The sequence below is a fragment of the Pseudochaenichthys georgianus genome, chromosome 13, assembly GCF_902827115.2.
Source record: "Pseudochaenichthys georgianus chromosome 13, fPseGeo1.2, whole genome shotgun sequence".
NCBI lineage: Eukaryota > Metazoa > Chordata > Actinopteri > Perciformes > Channichthyidae > Pseudochaenichthys > Pseudochaenichthys georgianus.
The window spans coordinates 24,524,772-24,547,805 of record NC_047515.1 but is presented as its reverse complement, the minus strand read 5'-3'; the positions used below and the strand labels follow the sequence as shown (position 1 = coordinate 24,547,805).

The following is a 23,034-nucleotide window of genomic DNA, read 5'->3' as shown; positions in this document are numbered from 1 at the left end:
CTAGTTTGAACTCACCCCTGACAGGGCTGAGGACACTCTGTGTTAAGTGGACAACCATCTGTATATTTGAGTGGCCTCCACTTTCAATGGCTAAATAGACAGTGTGCGTAAATCACTCTTTATGCGCAGCACTTTGTCAGGCTGTCTCAATGATTTGTAGCTAATGTATACATCCTGTTAACCCGTCAAAAGCTCAGTGTTGAGTCCAGCAACCCTGTTAAAGTGTGCTGGGGACGGATAGAGGCATTCTCTCTCACTTTCCCCCTCTGCTACCAACGCTGACCAGGGGGGAGGACGCAGGCCGACCAGGAGGGAGGACGCAGGCCGACCTGTGGCCAGAAAGGCCTCCTCCACATCTGTGTTTATCCTCTGGCTCAAACCAGCAGGCTATATTTAACCCAGTCAAACATCCCCGGAGCAGAGAGGAGGCAAAGGGAGAAGGATGTAGCCTGGGACGTAGCCTATGCTAAGTCTGGGAAACCTACACACATTGTTTGATATAATAATAATAATGCATTTTATTTATGGGCGCCTTTCAAAGCTCTCAAGGACACCTTACAGAGCATAATTAAAAACAAGCAACAAAGAAGATCAAACAGTAATTCAAGACTTAAAAAACAAAGCCTGAAAAACAACAATCAGTTTAGAAGCATTAAGATATTGAATACGCCAGTTTAAAAAGGTGGGTTTTCAGGCAGGATTTGAAGGTTGAGAGTGAGTCCACATTGCGGATTTCTTGTGGGAGAGAGTTCCAGAGACGGGGGGGGGGGGCAGAGGGGCTGAAGGCTCTTGACCCCATGGTGGTCAGGCGGGCAGAAGGTACAGTGAGCTGGAAGGCAGGATTGAAGAAGAAGAAGAAGAAGAAGAAGAAGAAGAAGAAGAAGAAGAAGAAGAAGAAGAAGAAGAAGAAGAAGAAGAAGAAGAAGAAGAAGAAGAAGAAGAAGAAGAAGAAGAAGAAGAAGAAGAAGAAGAAGAAGAAGAAGAAGAAGAAGAAGAAGAAGAAGAAGAAGAAGAAGAGCCTACCTATCAAATGTCTGATAGCGGTGCAGAAGGCTATAAAGCAGTCATCTCAGGAAACATTGGTGTGTGCTCCTCTTTCTGTAAATCTCTGACCTCTTGACACAAACATGCACCCTGACTTATGGATAAGACCCTCGGGGGAGGCAAATACATCAAAGAGAGTGGAGACGGGGGAGCTTTCAATATGGTGGTCTGATGCCATTTCATCTTGAACGGCAACACGTGCACTCTGACTAATACACGTGTGTGACGCAGGGCTACTGAACGCATATCTACATGAGTGCTGCTATAGGTTAGTCCATTGCAAATGGGTTTAAAAAACAGCACTGTCTTGGTTCCTCCTTGTATTTTAATTTATGATGTTTAAACAACCATCACAGCGGTTAATGCCGTTGTTGGGTAAATAATCTTGTTGTTTACACAGCCTCTATGTATACTGAAGTATGTACGCCTATGAAGGTTGACTGTAAAGTGGTAAAACTATATTGCCCAGAGGTAATCACGACGGTTAAGTTGTTCTGCTTCTGATGCACCTGTTCTTCTTCAGGTGTGCAGATCCATGGTTCCAGGTCATTGGGGCCGTCACTGTTCCCACACACACATCCTAGCTTCTCCATAGAAATACACAGAACCAAACTACATTCATAATTACCACATTTCTATTTCCTCTCCACACCAAGTCTCTCGCCCACACAGCTCTCACCCTCTGTGCTGCTTTCTGTTTGTTCTTGTGGGTGAAATCTTGTTAAAAATCAGACTTATGTGAATATTGGGATTTGACTGTTTTCACAGTGACGTGGGGTGATTTGAGGTCTTTTATTTATCTATTTTAAAGTCTTTCAATCCTAATTTAGAATAAAATGACTGTTATGTCTTTAACCTGCATGTATGAACTAAGTGAGTTTGATGACTGTAGCATGTTGGAGATCTGGAGAAGAATAGTATGGTCAGCTGAGCTCCAGCAATTCATTGAGCTATGATGTGATCAGAAAAGAGTCATTCAAATCGACACATGTGACCACAGTCAATGATTGCCTCCATTGCCTTCAGCTCCGGTTGGTTTCATTTCAAACCTTTATTTAAGCAGATTGGTCCCATTGAGATCATAGATCTCTTTTTCAAGGGAGACCTGGTGATGCCAGACGTGGTGACGTGTGCTGCTGAGCCATTCAGTTACCACCAACATGGGCTGAACCTGCATCACAGTGTTGGTTTAAAAGGAGTATAAACCATTAGCATGAGCCGGCAATAAGCAGAGAGAGCCGTTTGCAATGTATTTCAATGGCTGAACTCTGTAAGCTCAAGTGTAAGACAATCTGAAAATACACACACATGTACGGCGCGGACGTCACTTTGCACCGTGACACACACCAGATGGGATCTTTAGCCCGAGGTATCATTCTTCCTCTCTGTGACCCATCAAAAACAGCCAATGACTGTGATGGATGTGGTGTGAGGTGTGTGTGTTTTATCTGCACACTGTGAGAGCACAACATTGTTAGTTTCTATTAACCTTTATTTAACTAAGCAGCCTCTGAGGATTAAATAGAAACCTGGCAAGAGGCCTTTCATTCTAAAATAACAACCAGCAGGAGAGCTGCCAATGGCTTGGTTAGGAAAGGAGGTCTTTAACCAGAGCTGCCTTAAAAACACCACAGAAAAGACCCTTCTGGAAATGTGTTATACACCCAACGGAGAGCTGGGTGAGTTCTTTAAAATCGTCGTCAGGAATAAAAAGAACAAGAAAGAAATCTGAGTCATATTAAGTGAGATATGAGATAGTGATTCAACTCCATGTTCACAGGTGAATTAACTCAGGTGGCCCCCCTTTGAAGATACTATCCTCTGTTCTTGTAGCTGTTTGCTATGAAACGCTGAAATAGTAGCAGAAAATATGAGATGTTCCTCAAGATCACAGGCAGTGAGTAATTGTTATCTAATCTTGTACCCAGTGTGGTGCCAACTCAAGTCTGTCTGCTGGAGGAGCTTTACAACTCTGTGATGTGGGCCAAAAGGAGTGTAGATTACAATGGACATGGACAATGTGATATCTTTGCAAAAATACCAAAAAGTATACAGATATTACGGACCCTGCAGGGATTTACAAATTCCATTGGGTAGTATTGCAGAAAACATATTAAGAGCTCATAAATATCGCATAGTAAATACATTAGACTTGTTCTCAATAGCAGAGGAAATGTGACAGTTTGATTGAGTATCTGGACCCGAAGTGTAAAATCTGCAGAACTACACGGCATTTAGCGAAGGGTTTGGTACTCGAGAAGGCTGCATAGCAGAAATATAAATCTTTAAATGCAATATAACCCAATACTATACTACACTGTGCAGAATTACGATGCAATGTAAAAACAGAACACGGGAATTAAGATATTTGAAGAGTAAGACAAATGAGATTTGTGTTGGCCTCTTGCACACAAGACAAGTAAAGAAAGGGCTACCATAGCAGCAACACACTGACTGTATAAAGGCCCCATCAATAGAGGATTTAAGGAGATAAACAAAAACATTTAGGTAATCAGCGCATTTGCAGATTCTACCTACTCTCCATTTTTAACTTCTTTCTGGTTTGCGACCGTCATTGGAAGTCACACGTTCCTGTTGTTTTCTATACATCAATAACAGCTTTCAGGGACATGGTGCTGCACTCTGCTGTAATAAATCATGCTGAGCTACTTTTACACTGTTCCTTCAACTATCAATTTATGGAATTCTTTGCTTCGGCAGGCAGGTGTAGAGTTACGAAAGAATGACAGGAAAATAAAACGCTAGTGAGATCATACAACCGGGGAATCTGGAGTAGCACAGAACGAAACATGCCATGATATACAGCAGGTTTGTGTTGTTCTGCTTTTGATATAGAAGACTTTCAAACAACCATTGAAAGGTTGGGGGACTCGTTCTGGAAGAAGACACTTCAACAGTCTAGTGTGCATAGCCTCTGATCAAAGGCATTTGGATTTACAATATGGAGAACCATGTCAGTATCATTCAGCATAAACTTCACCTTTGAGAAATGTATTCAAATCTGTTCTCCTCTCAAACGAGGGATGAAATGCAGGATATGGCCATTATGCAGCAAACAGTGGGCAGTGCTGTGCTCAACATCTGCTCTTACAGGCGGGTTTGCAGTAGGATAATCGAGGTAAGACATTAAGGCATCATTCCCAGATTTACCCCTGTAATAATTATTCCATTAGTTCCAGATGGGAGGCAACCAGAGTAAATGGAGCCCAGAATATGTGCAGTGCTGCAATGCTCTGCTGCTCTTGCACGATAGATCCATCATGCTGATCCTCGACGTGTCATTTCCTGAGGGCTGGGGAACACAGCAGCAACAAGGGGGATCTCTATGAAAGGGAGACGACACGCCGAGGCATCATCACCTCTCTATCAAGTGCGCGTGTGCGCGCACACACACACACACACACACACACACACACACACACACACACACACACACACACACACACACACACACACACACACACACACACACACACACACACACACACACACACACACACACACACACACACACACACACACACACACACACACACACGTCTTTTGACAGCTGAACAGAGTCTGCATGTCCGTCCACGACCAGGTCTCCTTTAATGACCACATTTAAAACATGTTGCTCATATCAAACCTGAGGCATTTACAACTACTGAAACACCCCGATAAAACAATACGTGTGTGTGTTCGTAACCGCCCGTGCAAAACATTCTCCATGCAGCTTATTCTGAAACAAATCTCCAGCCAAGGCAACTTCCGATTTGCACCACAACTACTCGAAATTCAAAGCGCGTCCAGGCTAACTAGTAGGCTAGCTCTGCCCCCCAAACAAAGCTCCCATTGTCTGGAACTTGTAGTCTTAACATTTCCTTTTGGCCCTCATAACTGTGATTAACTTAGGTTCGAAAAACTACAAATCCTAGGCACTTCGAGCATGCGCACTAGCAACCTAATTATCAGGAAGGTTGTAGAATATTTAGTAGTTAATGAATTGTTGCGAGTAGCGGCATATTTAAGGTAATACATCTACTCTATTGAATGACCGCAGGTCTAAGTGAAGCGTTGAAGCTGTGTGGATGTGTTTAGCCGGGGCTAAGAGTGCCGGCTGAGCCGTAGTAAACAGCCTGTTCTCTGCATTGACTGAAGTTGGTCGGCTGCCTCTCTCTCGCAGCTCCCTGCTCGTCACTTTTCAGCGCTTTTGAATCAACCCAAACTGTTCAGAGAATCCTGAAAAGAGCACACACCTTACCTAATGCTGCTCCGGTGTTTTCTCTCGGCTCCTATTCCGTTAACATTAATCTCCAGACATTTAGGAAAGAGTCGCTGTAGCCGTCGGTCGACTGCCTGTTCACCGAGCGAGACGCTGCCAAGAATGCTCAACCGAAACCACCCGCACACTCACGGCGCATGCGCACCTCCGGCTGGCGCAACCTACGATAGTAACACACAGCAGCACGCTGCTACCAAAATACTGTAAATACTGTAAAAATACTGCACCAATAATAAAACCTTAGTATGAGTATGATATAACAGTTACCTTGCACAACTGTAATGTATATCCTATGTACATATTTTTTTCTTCTGTTACTGTAGTTTATGTCTATGTTTCTGTGGCTGTAGGCCTAAGTATATTGGTATTTTATAGAATACTCCAATTCATCCTGAACATGTTATATTGTGTATTTTTTATCTATTTATCTATATTGTTTTGGATGCTTTACTATACTAGAACATGTCGTCATACCTACTCTTGTGATGTATATCTACTATTCAATTCAAAGATGTATTATGGATTCTTAAAAAATGATTATTTCATACATTTAAACAATATAGCAACTTATCTAAAAAAAATGTAACCGCTATTAAGATCATTACGTTATACATTGGCCAATAATAGAAACTCTAGCATTAAAAAATAAATCTATTTGTCTTCTTCTTTTTTAGTGTTGTTTTCTATTATATCGTTGTAACATATGTTTAATAATGGAAGTCAGGTAAAAGTGAAAACTACATCTGAGGGAAACGCTTAAAGAAATAACACAAGATGCATTTTTTATATCTATAATGGCACATGGTCAAAACATTAGTCAATAGCACAACCTTGTGGTTGCAAAGGAAAATCAGTCCTCTGATATCAGAAGCAGCTTTATTAGCGAAGTGTGTGTAAATTACATACAAATAAATTGTCTTCAATTTAAAATTGCTCTCAATGTACTTACATAAATAGACATAAACATTCCATAAAAGAACGAAAAATAAAAAAATCTCTAAAAGGTATATGTGAAGCAACAATGAAATAATGTATACGAGTCTAACACATTGTATGTGTAACTAACTTTGTAAGTGGCTAGTATTTGATAACATTTGTGTGTTATTGCACAGAGTCAAATCAATTACTGTCTGCTTCACAACTTTCAAAGACAGGTTTTACCATGATTAACTTAATACGACCATTTTAAGAAACAAATTCCTTGTTGACCTGCCTTCCCAAATAAACATACAAATAAACATATGCTACAATTGGTAAGATATAAACAAAATAATGCACAAGTTGATATTGCACAAGAATATTAAAGAGACAGCCTGCCAAATGTGAAAGAGGGATTATTACAAATTGCAAATGTATCATCTGTAGGCAACACAGCCAGACAGAACGTCTTCTGATCAGCTGCCTGTTTGGTGTATGTCTTCTGATCTCTGCAGCTCTTCTGGCATTAGTTACTGCGATGTATTCAAACAAACAAAGACAACACATGAACCACTGAACAAAACCACTAAATACTTTGTGTTTCACTCATGAGGCACCAGGGGTCAGTGTAGCATAAGAATGAGTTTATATCGATTGTATTCTGTAATACAATGACATTTCGTCACGGGGTGCCTTTGTTTTAATAAAAACTGGTTCCATACACTATGTGATGTTATTTATTTTTCTCAAGAAACCTAATGTTATTCAATGTCAAGAAGAAATAGGACGCTATTTGTTCTCACGTTATCTCCCCTTAAAAAAAACCTGATAACACATGTTCAGGTTATAGTAATTCTATATTCTTATAGATATCAGGGTAGATATGTAATGTAAGATTAGGTGTCCTTGAGAAACATCCCTGGCATCTATTGGGACAGAATACAAGAAGCAATCTTTTCCAATAAGTATAAATCCACCTATCAATATATTCCAATGCATTATTAGGCAGACACTTGTAGGTAGGCAACAGGACAAAGCACTGTATTGTAAAATAAGTTAACAAGCTCGTAACTGTCCTTATGATTATAATATTGCCAATTATTTAATCTATACGAGCTGCCAGAATAATGTAGGTCAGCAGGAGATCCCTCAGAAACTACAGTACCCACAGTGCAACAGCACACCCTCACTCCGCCCTGAACGTGGAGCTGAACCCAGATCTGCACACACGTGATGGGAGTCATTGCGCGTGCTTCCACCCATCCCTGTGTTTGTAGATCTGCACAGTGGAAGCACTTGTTCCCACGTATGTGGACTGCGCCCCGGTGTGTTTGGATGCAAAGTCAGCCCACAGACTGACAGCTCGCTGCTCGAAATGTCACGTCTCTCTGGAATTAAAGCCTGTTTGAATACGATGGACCTCCGGACAGCCGGATGAGCAGCACAAGCAAGGACTGCCAGGAGTGTTTCATTTTGATGCCAAATTGGGAGACTGACCTGGATGGTGCTTACTTGGATGCATCACACGCCCATGCGACGATATCGGTGTATGTTGCTGCCATCGTTGTCCAGGTTAGGTTACAGTGAGTTAAGCGTTAATTGTTTACGTATTAAAGCCGTTAGCGGCGGAAGACGCAAGTGGGGACTGGATACAACATTTAGCGCAAATAATTGGCCTAAATAAACGTTAAATAGCCTATTATTAGATAATTATTTGTATTGTTATGATGGGGCGCTCTATCTATTTATGAAGGTAACATGGAGCATTCATCGCCTTGTTTCATCTCGTCCACCCGGATGAGAGATACTGTAATTGTGCAAGGCTGCATGCAAACCATACTTTCCGCCTTGTTGCCGCCGTGTGATGGTTTCTAAAGAAGTCGTGGACATTTCAATCCTTCGCTATTATTAATTATTAATTTAAAACTACCACGCGTGCTCTTGAGGCAGCAGGATAATGATACATGCTGACATTGCCTCCCTGTCTCCAGTCCAGAAGAGTTTATTTTCCCACCGAGGACTGGTCTCCATCACAAATGTAGCCCAGCAGAGGCGACTGAAGCAGGCCGCTGCACATAGAGGGAGGCGGGTTTGTTGTGCTCAGGCTGGATGTTGAACATGGTCCGTACTGAATACCTGCCGCCGGCTTGTTTCTGTAATTCCCCTGCTCTCTTAAAATGGACGGGGCCTTTTTGATAAAATATATTCATGGACGTTGAACGGGCTCATGGTTGTAGGAATTATCCTGGACCGGCTTTTCGGGATGTAGGGCGAATATCCGCTGATATTTCACAGTAGGCTCTACACAGAAGAGGAAACAGCCCGTGTTCATGGAGACGGCCTGACGGGGGAGGTGCATGTACACTCGGCTGGATGAGAAATAATGAAGACCCCTGCTCAGAGGATTTCACTCAGCTCAAACACAGACTGCTGTTTTTATTGGCAGCCTATATACTCCATATTTAATACTGATATTACTCAGCTGTTGTTCTAATATCATCCCTGAGTGTCTCTAGCACTCAGTCAAGTAGCTATACCATTGGCTGATATTGACTTCATGAGGTTATGAGGCAACATTTCAAAAGTACAAACCATGAGTCCAGCTTTTGTTGAGTCTAGATACAATCTACTTAGTTGTAACAGCAATTTAAGACATCATTATTAACTATGTTACTGTTTTATTAGTTGTAGGCACATATTGAGGGATCAGGATTGATGAGGACCTGATCTTAACTGATGACCTGCTGTTTCTTAGATAAATACATAATCAAGGCTGCTTTGAAAGTCTGCAGAAGCTTTCCAAGAGGCACAATAGTGGAAACAATCAATTACGTTTCTGAGGGGGTTACATTCATGGATCTGCTGAGTGTCAATATTTGACTTGATGGACATTGTCCCTGTATGAACTTGCCTTTGGGAATACATGCTACTTACACACAGCGTAGCAACAGCACAGCAGCAACGGGTGAGAGGATTTGGCACAGTTTCCACAGCGGGATGTGGTGATGGGGGAGAGCAGTTGCAGCACCCTGATCCTTTGATCCCTGATCCCCCCACTGGTGGTCTAGGACTCCCCGTCTCTGTCAATGGGCCCTGTATGGATTTTGTCCCTGAGTTGACAGAGGGCAGGCCTACAGCGTCAAACAACAGTCTGGCTGCCATGCATCCATACGGCAGAGCGAGCAGCACAGCAGCCCCCCGGTCCTGCACCAGCTGTGGGGGCTCCTGCTCCCCACCTCCCCCCTGCCTAATCCTTCCTGACCCCCCCTCATCTACTACCTCCTCCTCCTGCTTGCCCCCGAATATGACTTCTCCGCCACCAATGTGTCCGGCCCCGATGGTGCAGGTGGAGAATGGCAGCAGCTGGAATTCCTCCACCTTCTCGTCCTCCCCAGACTCCCACCCTGGGCACCACTGTGCTGCAAACAACCCCTACTGGACTGCAGTCTTCGACTACGAGGCCACAGCAGACGAGGAACTAACCCTGCGGCGGGGAGACCTCCTCGAGGTTCTTTCCAAAGACTCCAAAGTGTCTGGGGATGAGGGTTGGTGGACAGGCAAGATCCAGGACAAGGTGGGTATCTTTCCATGCAACTATGTCACAAGGGGGGGCGCTGCCAACTACCAGCAACTGACTGCAGGCGGGGTGGGCGACTGCCCCCTGGAGATAGACTTCTCAGAACTGTCCCTGGAGGAGGTGATTGGAGCGGGTGGGTTTGGGAAGGTGTATAAAGGATTATGGCTTCGAGAAGAAGTAGCAGTGAAGGCCGCAAGGCAAGACCCAGACGAGGATATAAGTGTGACAGCAGAGAGTGTGCGGCAGGAGGCCAGGCTGTTCTGGATGCTCCGGCACCCCAACATAATCTCTCTCCGTGGGGTATGCCTGCGAGAGCCCAACCTGTGCTTGGTGATGGAGTACGCCAGAGGAGGGGCTCTGAACCGAGCACTTGCTGGGAAAAAGATTCCCCCGAGGGTCCTGGTGAACTGGGCGGTCCAGATTGCAACAGGGATGGACTACCTGCACAACCAGGCATTCGTACCAATCATCCACAGAGACCTCAAATCCAGCAACAGTAAGTACTGCAAACACATGACACTTATAATCACTGAGTTTCATGTAGATGTTCTGGTTAATATCAAATAAAGTGCAAATATTACTAATCCATTAAATGTTCGACAGAAAAATATTTGACAATTATTTTTGATTACTGTTAGAGACATCTTCGTGCAAAATTGACAGAAAAGGCTGTTTTCAGACTTACTAGATGTCCTGCTGTTCTCAGTTTTAAATAATATTAAACTGAATATCTTTGGGTGTTGTACTGAAAAAAAAGACAAATACATCTGCTTAGACTTTTAGAAACTGAAATCGACATTTTTTTATAGTCCAAGAAAGTAATCGGCAAATGAATCCATTTTACAAATAATCCTAAACTGCAGCCCTATTATCATGTGACTATGCTTCATGTTGACAATAGGAGTTACTTACAGGTAAGAGAAATGTAAACCTGTTTTCACATGACCAAAGTTTGAGTGAGACACTTAAGATAAGATAAGATAAGATAGAGCTTTATTGTTTCCCTTAGGAGAAATTTGTCACTAAATATTGAATTTGTCACTTCAATATTTACACTAAGTACACCTTGCACAACTTATTCTTTCTCACAGTACAATTTTTAAAAGGTCAATTTAGCCATTAAAGGTGCAGTTCACGTGAAATATTTATGAATCTAGATTATTTTTGTGTGAGTTGATCGGTGTTGAAGATAATGTCTGTAAAGATCCCAGACTTCTTGAATATAATGGAACTATGAGGCACTCGGCTTTTGGTGCTCAAAGCGCCAAAAAAACAGCAATTTCTCTCTCCAGAAATGGTGACCCAGTTACTGACGATAATCCAGAGGTATTGTTGTGTGCAGTTTCATGCAGGAACCTTTTTCTTTCTACCCTATAACAGAGCAAAAGGAAGAGTACATCTACTCAAGGATGAGAGGCTCTCCTGAGCTCACCTGAGCTATAGCTAACGTTACAGCGAAGCCGAGTAGGACGGCATTCATGTTTACTTCTTCCTCAGTCACACGCCTCTCGTCCATGAGCAAGCAAATCAAGATCTGTGGAACTTCTTGAGTAAACTGGTCATCATTTTTGAGAAGAGACATTGATGCCTTTCGACTGTATCCCTATGGCTGATATCTCCAGCTCAGGGCAAATCTCCAACAAAATAGATTGATAACTACAGGAAGTTAAATAAAAGTCTGATAATGATTATTACATTTTGTATGAGCTTTAGAGCCTGTTAGTGGCAGAGTCATACTAGCTGTTTCTGGTCTATGTGCTTAGTTAAGCTACCACCTTTAGTCTCCTGGCTGTAGTTTCATATTGTCCTTATGTGAGTGGAATCAATCTTCTAATTTCTCATCATCATCCTTCAATAAATCTTTCACATATGGCAAAAATCTATTATTGTTTACAGTACTTGGGACAGGACAGTAAAATCAAATAAAAGTAATACCTTTATACTATCAACAAATCAACTATTAAAAAAAGAGCATATTGTGATATATTGCTCTATTGATTATAAATCACACTCTATGTTGTCGCATCGTTTAGCTTCTATAGTTGGGTTGTGTTAATCCACATGGGCAAATAAGTTGTCATTTACAAATGTACAAACATTGAGCCTTCTCATAATCAGTTCATGGCATTACAAAAATGATATCATAATGTTTTCATAACATTGAGGGGGGTCTTTTGGGTAGAGAGGAGAAACTTAAATTGAACACAGTGAGGAGGCCTAAGTCCTGGAGGGTCTACTTCTGCCATATTTTCCCTGTCATCTCTCTGCACCTCCTCTTGCTCTTCTTCCTTTTACTCCTCTTCCCTCTCCTCCTAAAGAAGAGCAGTTCTGCTCTGCAACTCACTGAGCTATTTTTGGTCCTTTGTGCTACTTGCTGTTTAAAGACGCAGTTGCAGTTGTTGGTGCATCAAAGAAATGACACGCAGCGAGCATCTAAGTGCATTTCATGCGTGTGTATACGTGCTGGTCAGACTGTGTGCGTTCATCCCAAGTGACATGAGTGATGGGGGAGGGAGCGTACAAATATGGGTGGGGTGCGAAGGATGCTCACTAAAGGGCCCTTTTAAAGGAGGAGACAGGCAGAAAGTGAAGCTTAAAAACACTCGCTGCTGATCTGCCCAAAATGTGTCCTAATCTTCAATCCCTTACTCTCCTTGAGTCTCACTCTGAAACATGTGCACCCTGCTCCCATCTCTTTACTTTCCCTCCTGCTCGTGTGGCTCAATAACAGTAACGATGGGGGATCAGATGCGTATTGGACAGCAGAGCCTTGGCAACAACACCATAACTCTGCCTTTCCATGGTGACATGGCACTGCTTCTGTGTCACTGAGTCATGCTGCTGCTAGCTGCTGTCAGATGCTGCACAAAATGTCAGAGCCCCAATTTAGAGTTCTGTCTGTGTGAAAATAGCAACTGAATGAATGCAGGAATGTCTCATGGACCCTTTTTTTCCCCTGAATGTTGACTGGAAATGTGTGGGTGCTCATCATTAAGTACGTGATTAGACTGTGACTCACACTCGTACTGAGGGATCTTTGCATTAGCATGCCGATGCCCAGGAGGGTGAAGCATTGAAGGAGAGCGAAAGAGACTGAGGATAACAGAGTGGAAAAGATAATATCGTGGAGGGAAATTAAGCTCGGGGACCAGAGAGAGCGGAGAGAGGCGAGAGAGGACAGTGATGGGAAAGAACAAGAGAAGGGGAGCGCGGGGGATAAACAGCGGTTCATCTCAGTTTAGGGTTTCACCTCAGCTCATTGTCCAGGTGCGCTGGTCTCAGGTATCCTCTTCAAACCGCCGACCACTTGGCATCACCGCGGTTACAGAGCCGCTCAGCCCCCGAGCCTCCTGTGACTTCAACCTGCTCCTGTCACCAGTACACTACACACACATGCTGCATTCTTATCGCATACCAACATACAATGTATACTAGGTATGAACAGCAGTGCAGGCGTACTGCATAGTGGTTATTGTACTGTATATGCAAGACATACCCGGATGTATACTACATTTGCATGAATTTCTGATTATGCAGACTGAGCTAGCTGCACATAGTTAACTGTCCCACAATGCATTGCATTTAGGTGCCTTTAGACCAGCCATCAGCCATGTCATATTTTGAGCCACACTAGTATCTGTTGTTATGTCACTTTTATTAAGTTTTTCAGACAAAAAGAAACCATTTACATTCCCAATATGTGGTCAGTTTATCCAAATTATTCCTGTTTGGAAAAAGAAAAACTGGCAACCAGGCCGTCAGTCAGAAAATTGAATGGTGGATTTGAATGAAATCTTAATTTTTGTATGTGAACAGCACCGCACACACAGTACAATGTTAACTTACCCTGGTAATATGGGCATGTATTGAATATATTCTCCCCACAGTGTGTGGGGAGAAGTGTGGGGGTCCAGTTGCTAATGGGCACGACAGCAGTGCCCAGGAGGTGAACTGGCACAACATTAGTAGGGAGTATGTAAAGGATGTAGTGTGCAGCACTACAGTTTGGGATTTCAAACAAAGCCACTATCTTCATCTCGCTCTGAAGAATTGATAAAAGCAAAACTTGACACTGATCTGAGAGTCAGTATGTGCTTGAAGCTTTACAAACATTTGACAACACAGGATTTATTTTAGGCTCACTCACATGCTTTCATCTAATTTTATCCCAGCCAATTGAATGATTTTTAAAAGGTGTGTCTCCTTGTGCTTGTGGGAGCTGAATGTTCTGTTGTATGTCGTTAAAGGCCTGCAGTGAGTCTGTGTAACGGGGATAATCTGATTACCGTGACCTCCTTAGAGGGATGTCACAGCATGTTTGTGGGTTGGTGGTCACGCCTTACCTGTCGCTCTGATCCCGGATCAGCCTCTAGTCTCTCCAAGCATAGGGCACCAGTCTTCTTTGATTGGCAGGATTAACCCCTGGGATTAAAGCAATGAGAAGATTAATAGTGCTTTTGATCACTATAACACTATTGTTCGAAATAAGGGCTGCTACTTTTATCTTCCATTTGTATGATGTATAAAATGCTGCAAACATTAACATTTGAAAAATGTATTTGTTGTCTGATATTCAGATTGCAGAATACAAAGAAGTGACTATTCTCATTTGAAAATCTTAAAACTGGGAAATTGTAAACTTAATGTTGATTAATTGACTAATCAATTATTCAACCAGTCATTTAGATTTGACATTCAAACAAAAGCAGGGACACAAGTCATTTAAGTTTATTCATATATTTCTAATTCAATGTGGATACGCACAAGATCATCTGAGTTTTAGGACAATAAATCAACTGACTTCATCTGCTGATAAATCTTAATTGAATGATATTAATATACATTAAACTAACCTGCTGAGTGAGTGGACCTTGAGCTGATCTGTTTCATTAACGCTGTCCTGATATGAGACTTAGTCATGGTTCTTTTTGAGATAAATGTACATCACTGAAACGTTATATAGCTCTATAGAGGCTCTGGGTCTGCTGCAGGTAAGACAATACAGGTGAGCCGATCACCTGTCGCAGTTACAGAAAGGCCGGGTCATAACTGTACCTGCAGCCTTCGCTTACGTATGGTAAATGTAGTATGATGTCTCAATGTGGATGTTTACATACATACGTACAAATATCATTTCATTTTCCCTTTGATCACCTGTTGGATAAGATGTCTCCACCTAATATAAGTTCAAATGTGTTGTTGCCAGATGAAGCTTCAAAGCTCTATAGAAAAAACCTAAAAGACACACTCAATAAAGACACTGTGCGGTTGACATTACCAGCTGTTTTGACTGCTGTCGCTTCAAATGGACGCCATGTTTACACAGTCAACAATCAGCTGAATAGTGTGGGAGCCCCGTATCTCAGAGCAGGCTTGTCAAGTATTCTGTTTGCTCATTGAGTATTTAGATCACAAAGCAAGAAAAGACACATGAAGTAAGACATTTGTTAGGGTGTTTTTATTTTAATATAGTCTTGTACTAGTTACCACAACATCAACAACAGCACATGATGTAATAGCTAGTTAACCGATTAACATGGCGAGATATGGCAATAGTTGCTGTTTTTAAAAAGCCTACATCTGGCTTTGTGTTTGTATTTGTGTGTGTGATAATATGTCAATCTGCTGAGGAAAGGATGAATTGTCTCTCTGAGGGATTGTCTGATAATCCCTCAGAGAGACAGAGCAGTGGAGGCCTAGACTGTGACTTAAGTGTAAGATAGCTAGTATTTAATAGGTATGGATTTGAGGAATATAATACATTTGCTATATGTATGTGTAGGGTCTTATTGATTAAGAATGTAGGTACATTTCAGATATGATGGTGGGGGAATACTGCTATGTTATTACTGCACTAACAATACTTTAAATGTATTTTAAGTGAAATGCGTTTCAGTGATTGAGACCTGGAGATAGCTGCACAAGCTGTTCCTAAATTTAAACATGTATCATATCATACGTGTGGTGTCCATCCAGACGATATCTCCCGAAGATATCACAACATACCTCACATTGTAATTCAAATAGTCTAAAGAAAAGATTTGTTTGTGCACTTATTTTGACTTACTTAAGAATTGTAGGCTCCACATTAAATGAACAAATAACTAAATTAGCATTATAAATAATGTCGTACTTATTCTAAAATGCATTTAATACCAATCTGAAAGTGGAAATAAGTCTTCCAGACAAATGATTACAGGCTGTGTTGCAGTCGGGTTCTTTGGCCTGTGTGCGTATGGAGGTCGTAAAGCAGGACATGCTGGCGCTAGGGCAGGGAACTCATAATCTCACACTCCTCCTATCACACTCATGTACACGCTGCAATAGGGCAACAATGTCCCCATTCTCACACAGCAGCCCAAGACAGAGCGAGAGAGCAGGACTCACAATGGCAGGAGTCACTGCAGGGGGATGGTGGGCGAAGGATGGGAGATGGAGGCAGCGATGGGCGACTGTAGGTCGAGAATGACAGAGCGGAGAGATGGATGGAAGCAAGGGAGGATGGGTAGAGGAATGCAGTGGCTGTGGAGAAACCCCTGGAGGCTTGTTTGGGAAAGGGAATACAGAGATGGATGGGGGAGGGAGAAATAAAGGCAGGAAAATGGAGTATGACCAGTTTTACAGGAGGTCAAATCACTCTTCTTTTCTCAGTGAGCTAAAGATTAAGGCTAACGGTCCTGATGGACTGCAAGCCACATTAAATCAATACACTTCAAATCCATTTACAACTGCAAACCAACATGTGCAGGTAAATCTAGGTCCTTGTCCTCTTGAGTTTAAGCAGACATAGCATCTTTATCTTTTCGTCTTGTACTGTACATAAAGTACATTTAATAGCATATAAATTGTCAGATATATTCAAATAATACATTGTAATTTAAATTAGTTGCAGTAATATTGAGTTACTGTCTTTATATGTTTATTTTTAAGCCACTGGTCCAGACTATAATATCTCAACAACTATTTAATGGATTGCCATGACACTTTGTCCAGGGATCCATGATCATTGTAATGATGTTGGTGATCCCACTTAGTTATCAGTTAAAATGTGTACGGTACTTTGCTTTATATCTGAATACTGTACATGCATGCTGTACAATAGCTGCCCACTGCTCCTAGTACTAGGATGGGTGAAATGCAGGAGTCACATTTCACTGTGTGCATGTGTGACCATTAAAGAGGGGTTCATCCTCCAATTCTACATTCTCATAAGCCTCAGCTACACTTCAGTGTTTATTTCTAATTAGCAAATGTTAGCATGCTAACAACCTTAAAAATAATGGTGAAAATGATAAACATTACATCTGGTAAACATCAAGTCATTGTGAGCATACTGGCGCTAGCATTTAGCTTAAAGCAATAGTAGTGTAGTGTGGCTGTAGGCTACTTTAAACGGAATAGGCATGTCATGTCCTGATGAGATTCAGCATCTGGATTCTACATTAGAGCTGCAATGGAGTTGATTTTTCAACAATCTCAAGTGTTTGTAAAAATGTTTCAGGACATTTTACTCAGACTCAGTTTTATTCTGAGAGCCGCAACATCATAGAGGAAACCAGAGAGATATTGAGTACATCAGTTGTCTCATCAATAATGCTGCCACACGACATAATTGTCATATTTGTAGAAGGGTTGGATTCCCACAGCTGACAGAAAACGCAGGTTGAAAGAAGATTATAGTACTTTACAAAAACAAACAGAAGTCAGGCTGATGGCATCAAACAGTGTAGAGTTTTAAGGATCGTGAGAAGACTGTTTTCAGTTCCTGCATCACGTGATCTGGGCCACACTGCTAACAGATGTTTGTATCTCCTCGCTGTCAGATGGAAACACTGCTGACTTTCAGTGAGTGACAGACACAGGGAGAGCTACAGTGACACATCTAAACCAAACAGTGACACCCAGTCAATGGCTGCATGATTGCCAATGAATACACATGCATGCGCCCTCTCACTCAGACACGACACACACACACATCACAATTATTCTCTCCACTGCTCAATATAAAGTTGATCTGGAGCCAGTTATCAGTGAGAAAGAGTCCTTGCTGCACTGTGGAGCTGCCAAGCATACTGACACACATTTACACATCCTGCTGCTGTTTGTGATTTGCATAATACAGCTGAGCAACACTTTAGGTCATAAACACACTGTGGTGTGTTTTGCTGCTTATGATCACTGTTCAAATTTTGGATCGTGAAATCCATACTCACTAGCACACACTGTACACCAGTGGATTATATATTTAAGTGTATTTGCATAAACAGACAGAAGCCTGGAACATTTAGCCGCTAGCGTCTAGGGTTTCTAAATCCCCGTCTGCAAAACAGGCTCAAAGTGTATTTTCACTCTGATTCAGAAACAGGCAAACAGTAGTGCAGTAAGATCAACATGAAACGCCACAGGCAGTGCCTTTCCTCATCATCGCCTCTAATTCACCTCAGCTCTTCAGTCTGAGAAGCAACAGCACAAGACATCGTCTGAAGTTAAAATAAAGACGACAAAGAAGTGTTACCAGACGGAAAACACATTGCAAAACAGTACTTTGTGTTGTTTTATGAAATCTACTTTAGCTCCTAATCCCAATTGTGTCCCTTAAGTCCGAGTGGAGTAACACTCCTGAATATATGCACAATATCACTGTGTTTTCCACCACTACACAAGGGGAAGGCCATACATTTCAGCAGACAAAGCGATAGACACAGTAAAGTCACACACTCACGCTTACATTGACCTCCTGTACGGTTGTATGTTCGCTGGCTGTTGACTCGCTGTTAGAGGGTCATTGTTGTTTGCCAGCAGCCTGGCACGGAGAGTGGGGGGCCGGGCCAAGCAGAGAGGGCGCTGGGTGTCCCCGAATCCAAAGTCCTTCACCCACTTACATAGTGGAGTCAAGTAGAGGACACTTCAGTCAGACAACAGACATGTTTGGAGTCAATACTAGAATTGAATGTTTTATTCAACGTCTGTGTGCACAAGAGATCTGACATGAATACATGTTGACCAGGACGTTGACGTGTCGTTCGCTTGAGTTGATTCCTGTGAAAACCTAATGAGAGCTCAGGTCCGTCCATAACTTCTTAAATCAATTGAAATTGTTTGCAATTGGCTCAGTTTCACCAGTGTGTTATTTTAGCGTTATGGTGCTCATCAATTAGACATTAGAGATGTTATGAAGTCAGATATATTCATGCAATAAAGGACTCTTGTTGGGGGAAATAGATTTGTGTCTGTTGGTGGGTAACGTTTTGCATAATTAATAAGAAGAATAGAAACACACTTGGATGAGTTTGTTTTCCTAAAATAGATGGTAGAAACAGTCGACGAGTAAAAAAAGGTGTCTTGATTTTTTCATTGGTGGTATTTGTAGCGTTTTGTCAATTATAAGTCAGAATCAGAATACCTTTATTCGTCCCACAGAGGGGACATTGCTGCAGCAAAAGTCACCAAAGTGATCAGGACAGGAAGTGATTATGATGCTTTTTCATTCCAAGTTTGTCCCTGATGTTATTAGGGGAAACAAGCTTGTATTTTTTTCAGTGAAAGTGAAGCACCCCTGTTTCCTCTTTTTCCTCTGCAAGGATGGGAGACTCTTTGATTCTGCCTTGAATTTGAAGAACACATTAGTTTGTATGTCTATTTTAACATTCAGCACAATGTTTTTCAGTTGTAGACCACAAAAAAATTACAGATGTTCACAAGTTAAAATGAAGAAACTCAAAATTCCCACACTTGAAGTTCTCCTTTTCTACATACCACACACGCAATAGGAGCCCGAAAGAAAGCCGCCTCATTTAATACCTCCATCTCTTCTGAGAGAGGCTGCCTGGTCACACGAATCTGGCAGCTGTTTGTATGGAGACAAAGTGAATGGCTGCGGGGTGAAACTGTGCCACTGCTCAGGATTAGAGCCCCGATGGCCTGTGGTGGTCCGAGTGGAGCCGGGCCAGGGTATCAATGACATGGGAGCATACTCACTACAACCTCCGTATCAAAGCTTGGAGACCTTGTGACTCGCTGCACATCTCACTTGGTGTTCATACGTTTTTAATCTTAATTAAGTTGTGTGCTGAAATGCTCTAAAAATCCTGTCTGCAGTGTGAAGTTCACCACACATCTACATTTTCTAAATTTGAGATAACATAATGATTTTGCGCAAGTTATACATCTACTCCTTGTATTTGAATTCCTCACACTGTATTTGAACAAAATGGACTTGAATTTACATTTTTCGTGCCTGTTTGAAGAGATTTGGTTCCTCTGCTTGAAATCTCTCGAGGGTCGAGATGTGTGGAAGCGAAGGGAAAATGGAGAGACCAATTGAGACACAAAGGCATGTGCAGCCAGGAAAATGACAAAAGCTCTCCCTCCAGTCATCTCTCTTTACCTCTATGCCGACATCTTTTCACCCACTCATCATTACTACCCTCTTTCTTGTAGGGCTTGTTCCTTTTCTCCCCCATCCCACTCTCTGTTTCTTGAGTCCTCTCCCCTTTCAGCTGCTTCTTCCCCATATTTCATTCTCCTCTCTTGCCCTCATTTCTGCAGCTCTTCCCTCTTGTCATTTTTGTCTCTTTATTGCCTCCTTCCTCCACTGTCTCCCCTCCCCCATTCATCATCTTCAAACCACCACCCGCTCTGCCTCTTCAGCTTTAACCCCCCCCAAATCTCACCACCACCTCAAACACATTTTGTACACACAATCTACCTCTCAGTTACTGTATTTTATAACTCCCTGAACCCTTTTGCTTTTCCTGCGTCTCTTCTTCCACGTCTGCTCCCTGGTGTGTTGTGATGGTAGCCAGGCTGGCGACAGCTGCAGACAGTGGGCACCGGCAGAGGGAGGTGGGGATGACTATGGGGGAGAAGAGGGGGTACGAAGATGAAGAGGCATGGTAAGGCGGTAGGGTTGGAGAGGGGGCTTACTTTTATTGATAGCAAGGTTTTGATCTTTGCTGAACAGAAACAGAGACGTCGGGCCTGGGGGGCTGGGGGCTCGCTGCTCAGCATCCCGCGGGCCCAAATCTCATCTGTGTCGGCTCGTTGCCATGACAGTCAAGTTACACATCGCCCCCCCCCCAGACAGACGGCTGGGACCAGCACTGAGGAGGTGTTGTGCCTAAAAAACCAGCAGCTTGTGGCATTCAGGGCGGTGAGGACTGGAGTCAGAGGAGGTATCACACACTCTGTGGGGAGTTTGTAGGGACCCGATTCGCTGACTTGGCGCCACGGCAACAGCTGTTCAACCCTGCAGGCTACACCTGTTCTGCAAAAGAGAGGAGGGAGGGGGGGAAGGACTGATGAGGGAAGAAGGATGGGTTAGAAAGAGGAAACGGGAAATGTCTGCAGAAAACTTTACGTTCTGCTTTTCACTGAGAGCATAACAATAAACGTTATGAATATTGCACCTTCCAGAAGAAGGGATACACAGTGCTTTACAGGGTCAAAACAACAGAACCATGAAAGTATTATTCATAAAAACAATAAAGGACGATAGCACTGTGAATAAAACAAAAGACATGAAGCAATCAGACATTAAACGGAGCAATAAAATATCATTATAATGAAAACCATGAAACAACTGGTGCTAGTCGGTAAAATAACAGGAAGGTTAGAAAATAAAAGTTTGATTTATGAAAAGATAAAACTGGTATAGGCTCTTATAGTTTGCTCTCTGACCGTAGCTTTTTAGTCTGGATTTAGGAAACACCAAGGACGCAGCATCTAGGGCCCCTAACAGCACAAAGGGAGGTAAAGGTTAGAAATATAGATTGTGGCCAAACTGTTTCGAGCTTTAAAAGCAAACATTTAAAATCAAATTCACCTAAATAACATGTAAAATCTGTTTAGTGCAGCTTTCAACCAAAAATCAAGCAAGAGGTAAAAAGAAAAAAAAAGAGAAACAAAGCATCCTCATACGGGCATGAGGGTTTCTCCTCTTTTCTCCCAGCGTCAGGGCCGGGCTGTGACCTCTGCCCTTGTTACCATAACAACAAGTTAATGACACAGCAGACTGACTGAGCTAAAATAACACAAAACAATAAGGACTAACCAGGCGAGCGCCGTGTGTCCTTCACTCTCAGGGTTTCTCTAAAGACTGACTCAGAAGTTCATGTCTTCTTTAAGTCTTTATGATGTGTCTTATATCCAGATCAAAGTGCAGGATTGTCTTAATGTGTGATTGTAGCGGTATTTGATTTGGTATTTTGACAATATATCAAAGTCAAGTTTTAACATTTGTTATTTCGTTTTTATTGTCAAAATGAGGAGAAACCTTTTTATTTATTGTTTACACAATTGCCGCTCCTTTGCTTGTAACTGTGTGTCTGTGCATTTCTGTTTCCTGTCTTTTTTTACGAGATCAAAATCCAATTGCCTAAAAGTAGCATTCAATTATATTTAATAGAAATCAAGATGACTAAATGTTAGTCTTATTCTCCACCATCAGCTTCACCACCTCCAGATAGTCCACAATGCTGATGTCACTAAAGGAGGAAATAACATTTACCAACCCTGAAAACCCCAAATCCTGCATGAAATACTTCCAGAACTTATGAACTGAATAATTTCCTCATTGCCCTGGCTCTCCTCTGCAGGGAGTTTCCAGATTAGCTCATACATGTTTGTTTATGGCGTAATAAACTTTGATGTATGGCAAAAATACCTTCACTCAGAAGACGTCTGATTGCATTCCTGTGTGGTGAAGTATCTGAGCTGGCGAATGTGTGACCTGTTCTCACAGCACTTACTAACCAGGCTGGAGATCATTGTTCAGGTGAAAGGCTGCTAGCTGCTTCAGTGTTTGAACAGTAGCTCGGCGGCATTTCTCAACACTTAGCCGGGGTCAGGGTCCAAGGGCGGAGGAAAGAGAGACTTTAGAGGTTTAAGTTTACACTTCGTCACACAGGCAGCAAACTGCCACTCTGTGTGACAATGAGCATGTGTTTCTGACAGCTGATCAATAAAACGTGGCTACTGTTGTTGTTAGACTGCAACTTCTTTGAATGTTTTATAATGTAAACCCTGTAGTCCTCTGAGGCTGCACTCAGCTGGTGCATTCCCACAGTGAGCCAGTGCGGAATGGGTTTAGAGATATACAACAACAATACATAACAAAGACCTGGAGCCTTGTCTCTATATTATCTGGATATCCTGCTGAAAGGAATGTCATCAATGAATCAACAGCAAGAATAGGAATACTTGACAATAC

The 23,034-nt window shown here is 42.3% G+C and overlaps 2 protein-coding genes across 4 annotated transcripts in view; one reads left to right on the top strand and one right to left on the bottom strand.

The window, feature by feature from the left end:
• sipa1l3 (signal-induced proliferation-associated 1 like 3) overlaps positions 1–5,455 on the bottom strand; it is an 84,922-nt gene extending 79,467 nt beyond the window's left edge. For 2 of the 3 annotated variants that reach the window (XM_034097795.2, XM_034097797.2), the window contains exon 1: positions 5,309–5,455. The gene's annotated coding sequence lies outside the window, so the exon portion shown is untranslated. Of the gene's footprint in view, positions 1–5,303 lie in introns of all 3 variants that reach the window. The other variant, XM_034097796.2, reaches the window with a different exon arrangement.
• Positions 5,456–7,526: 2,071 nt separating this feature from the next.
• Positions 7,527–23,034, top strand: part of map3k10 (mitogen-activated protein kinase kinase kinase 10) — a 30,722-nt gene continuing 15,214 nt past the window's right edge. The window contains 1 exon segment of the mRNA XM_034097688.1: positions 7,527–10,320. Coding sequence (XP_033953579.1) covers positions 9,171–10,320 — 1,150 coding nt within the window. The 5' untranslated portion in view covers positions 7,527–9,170.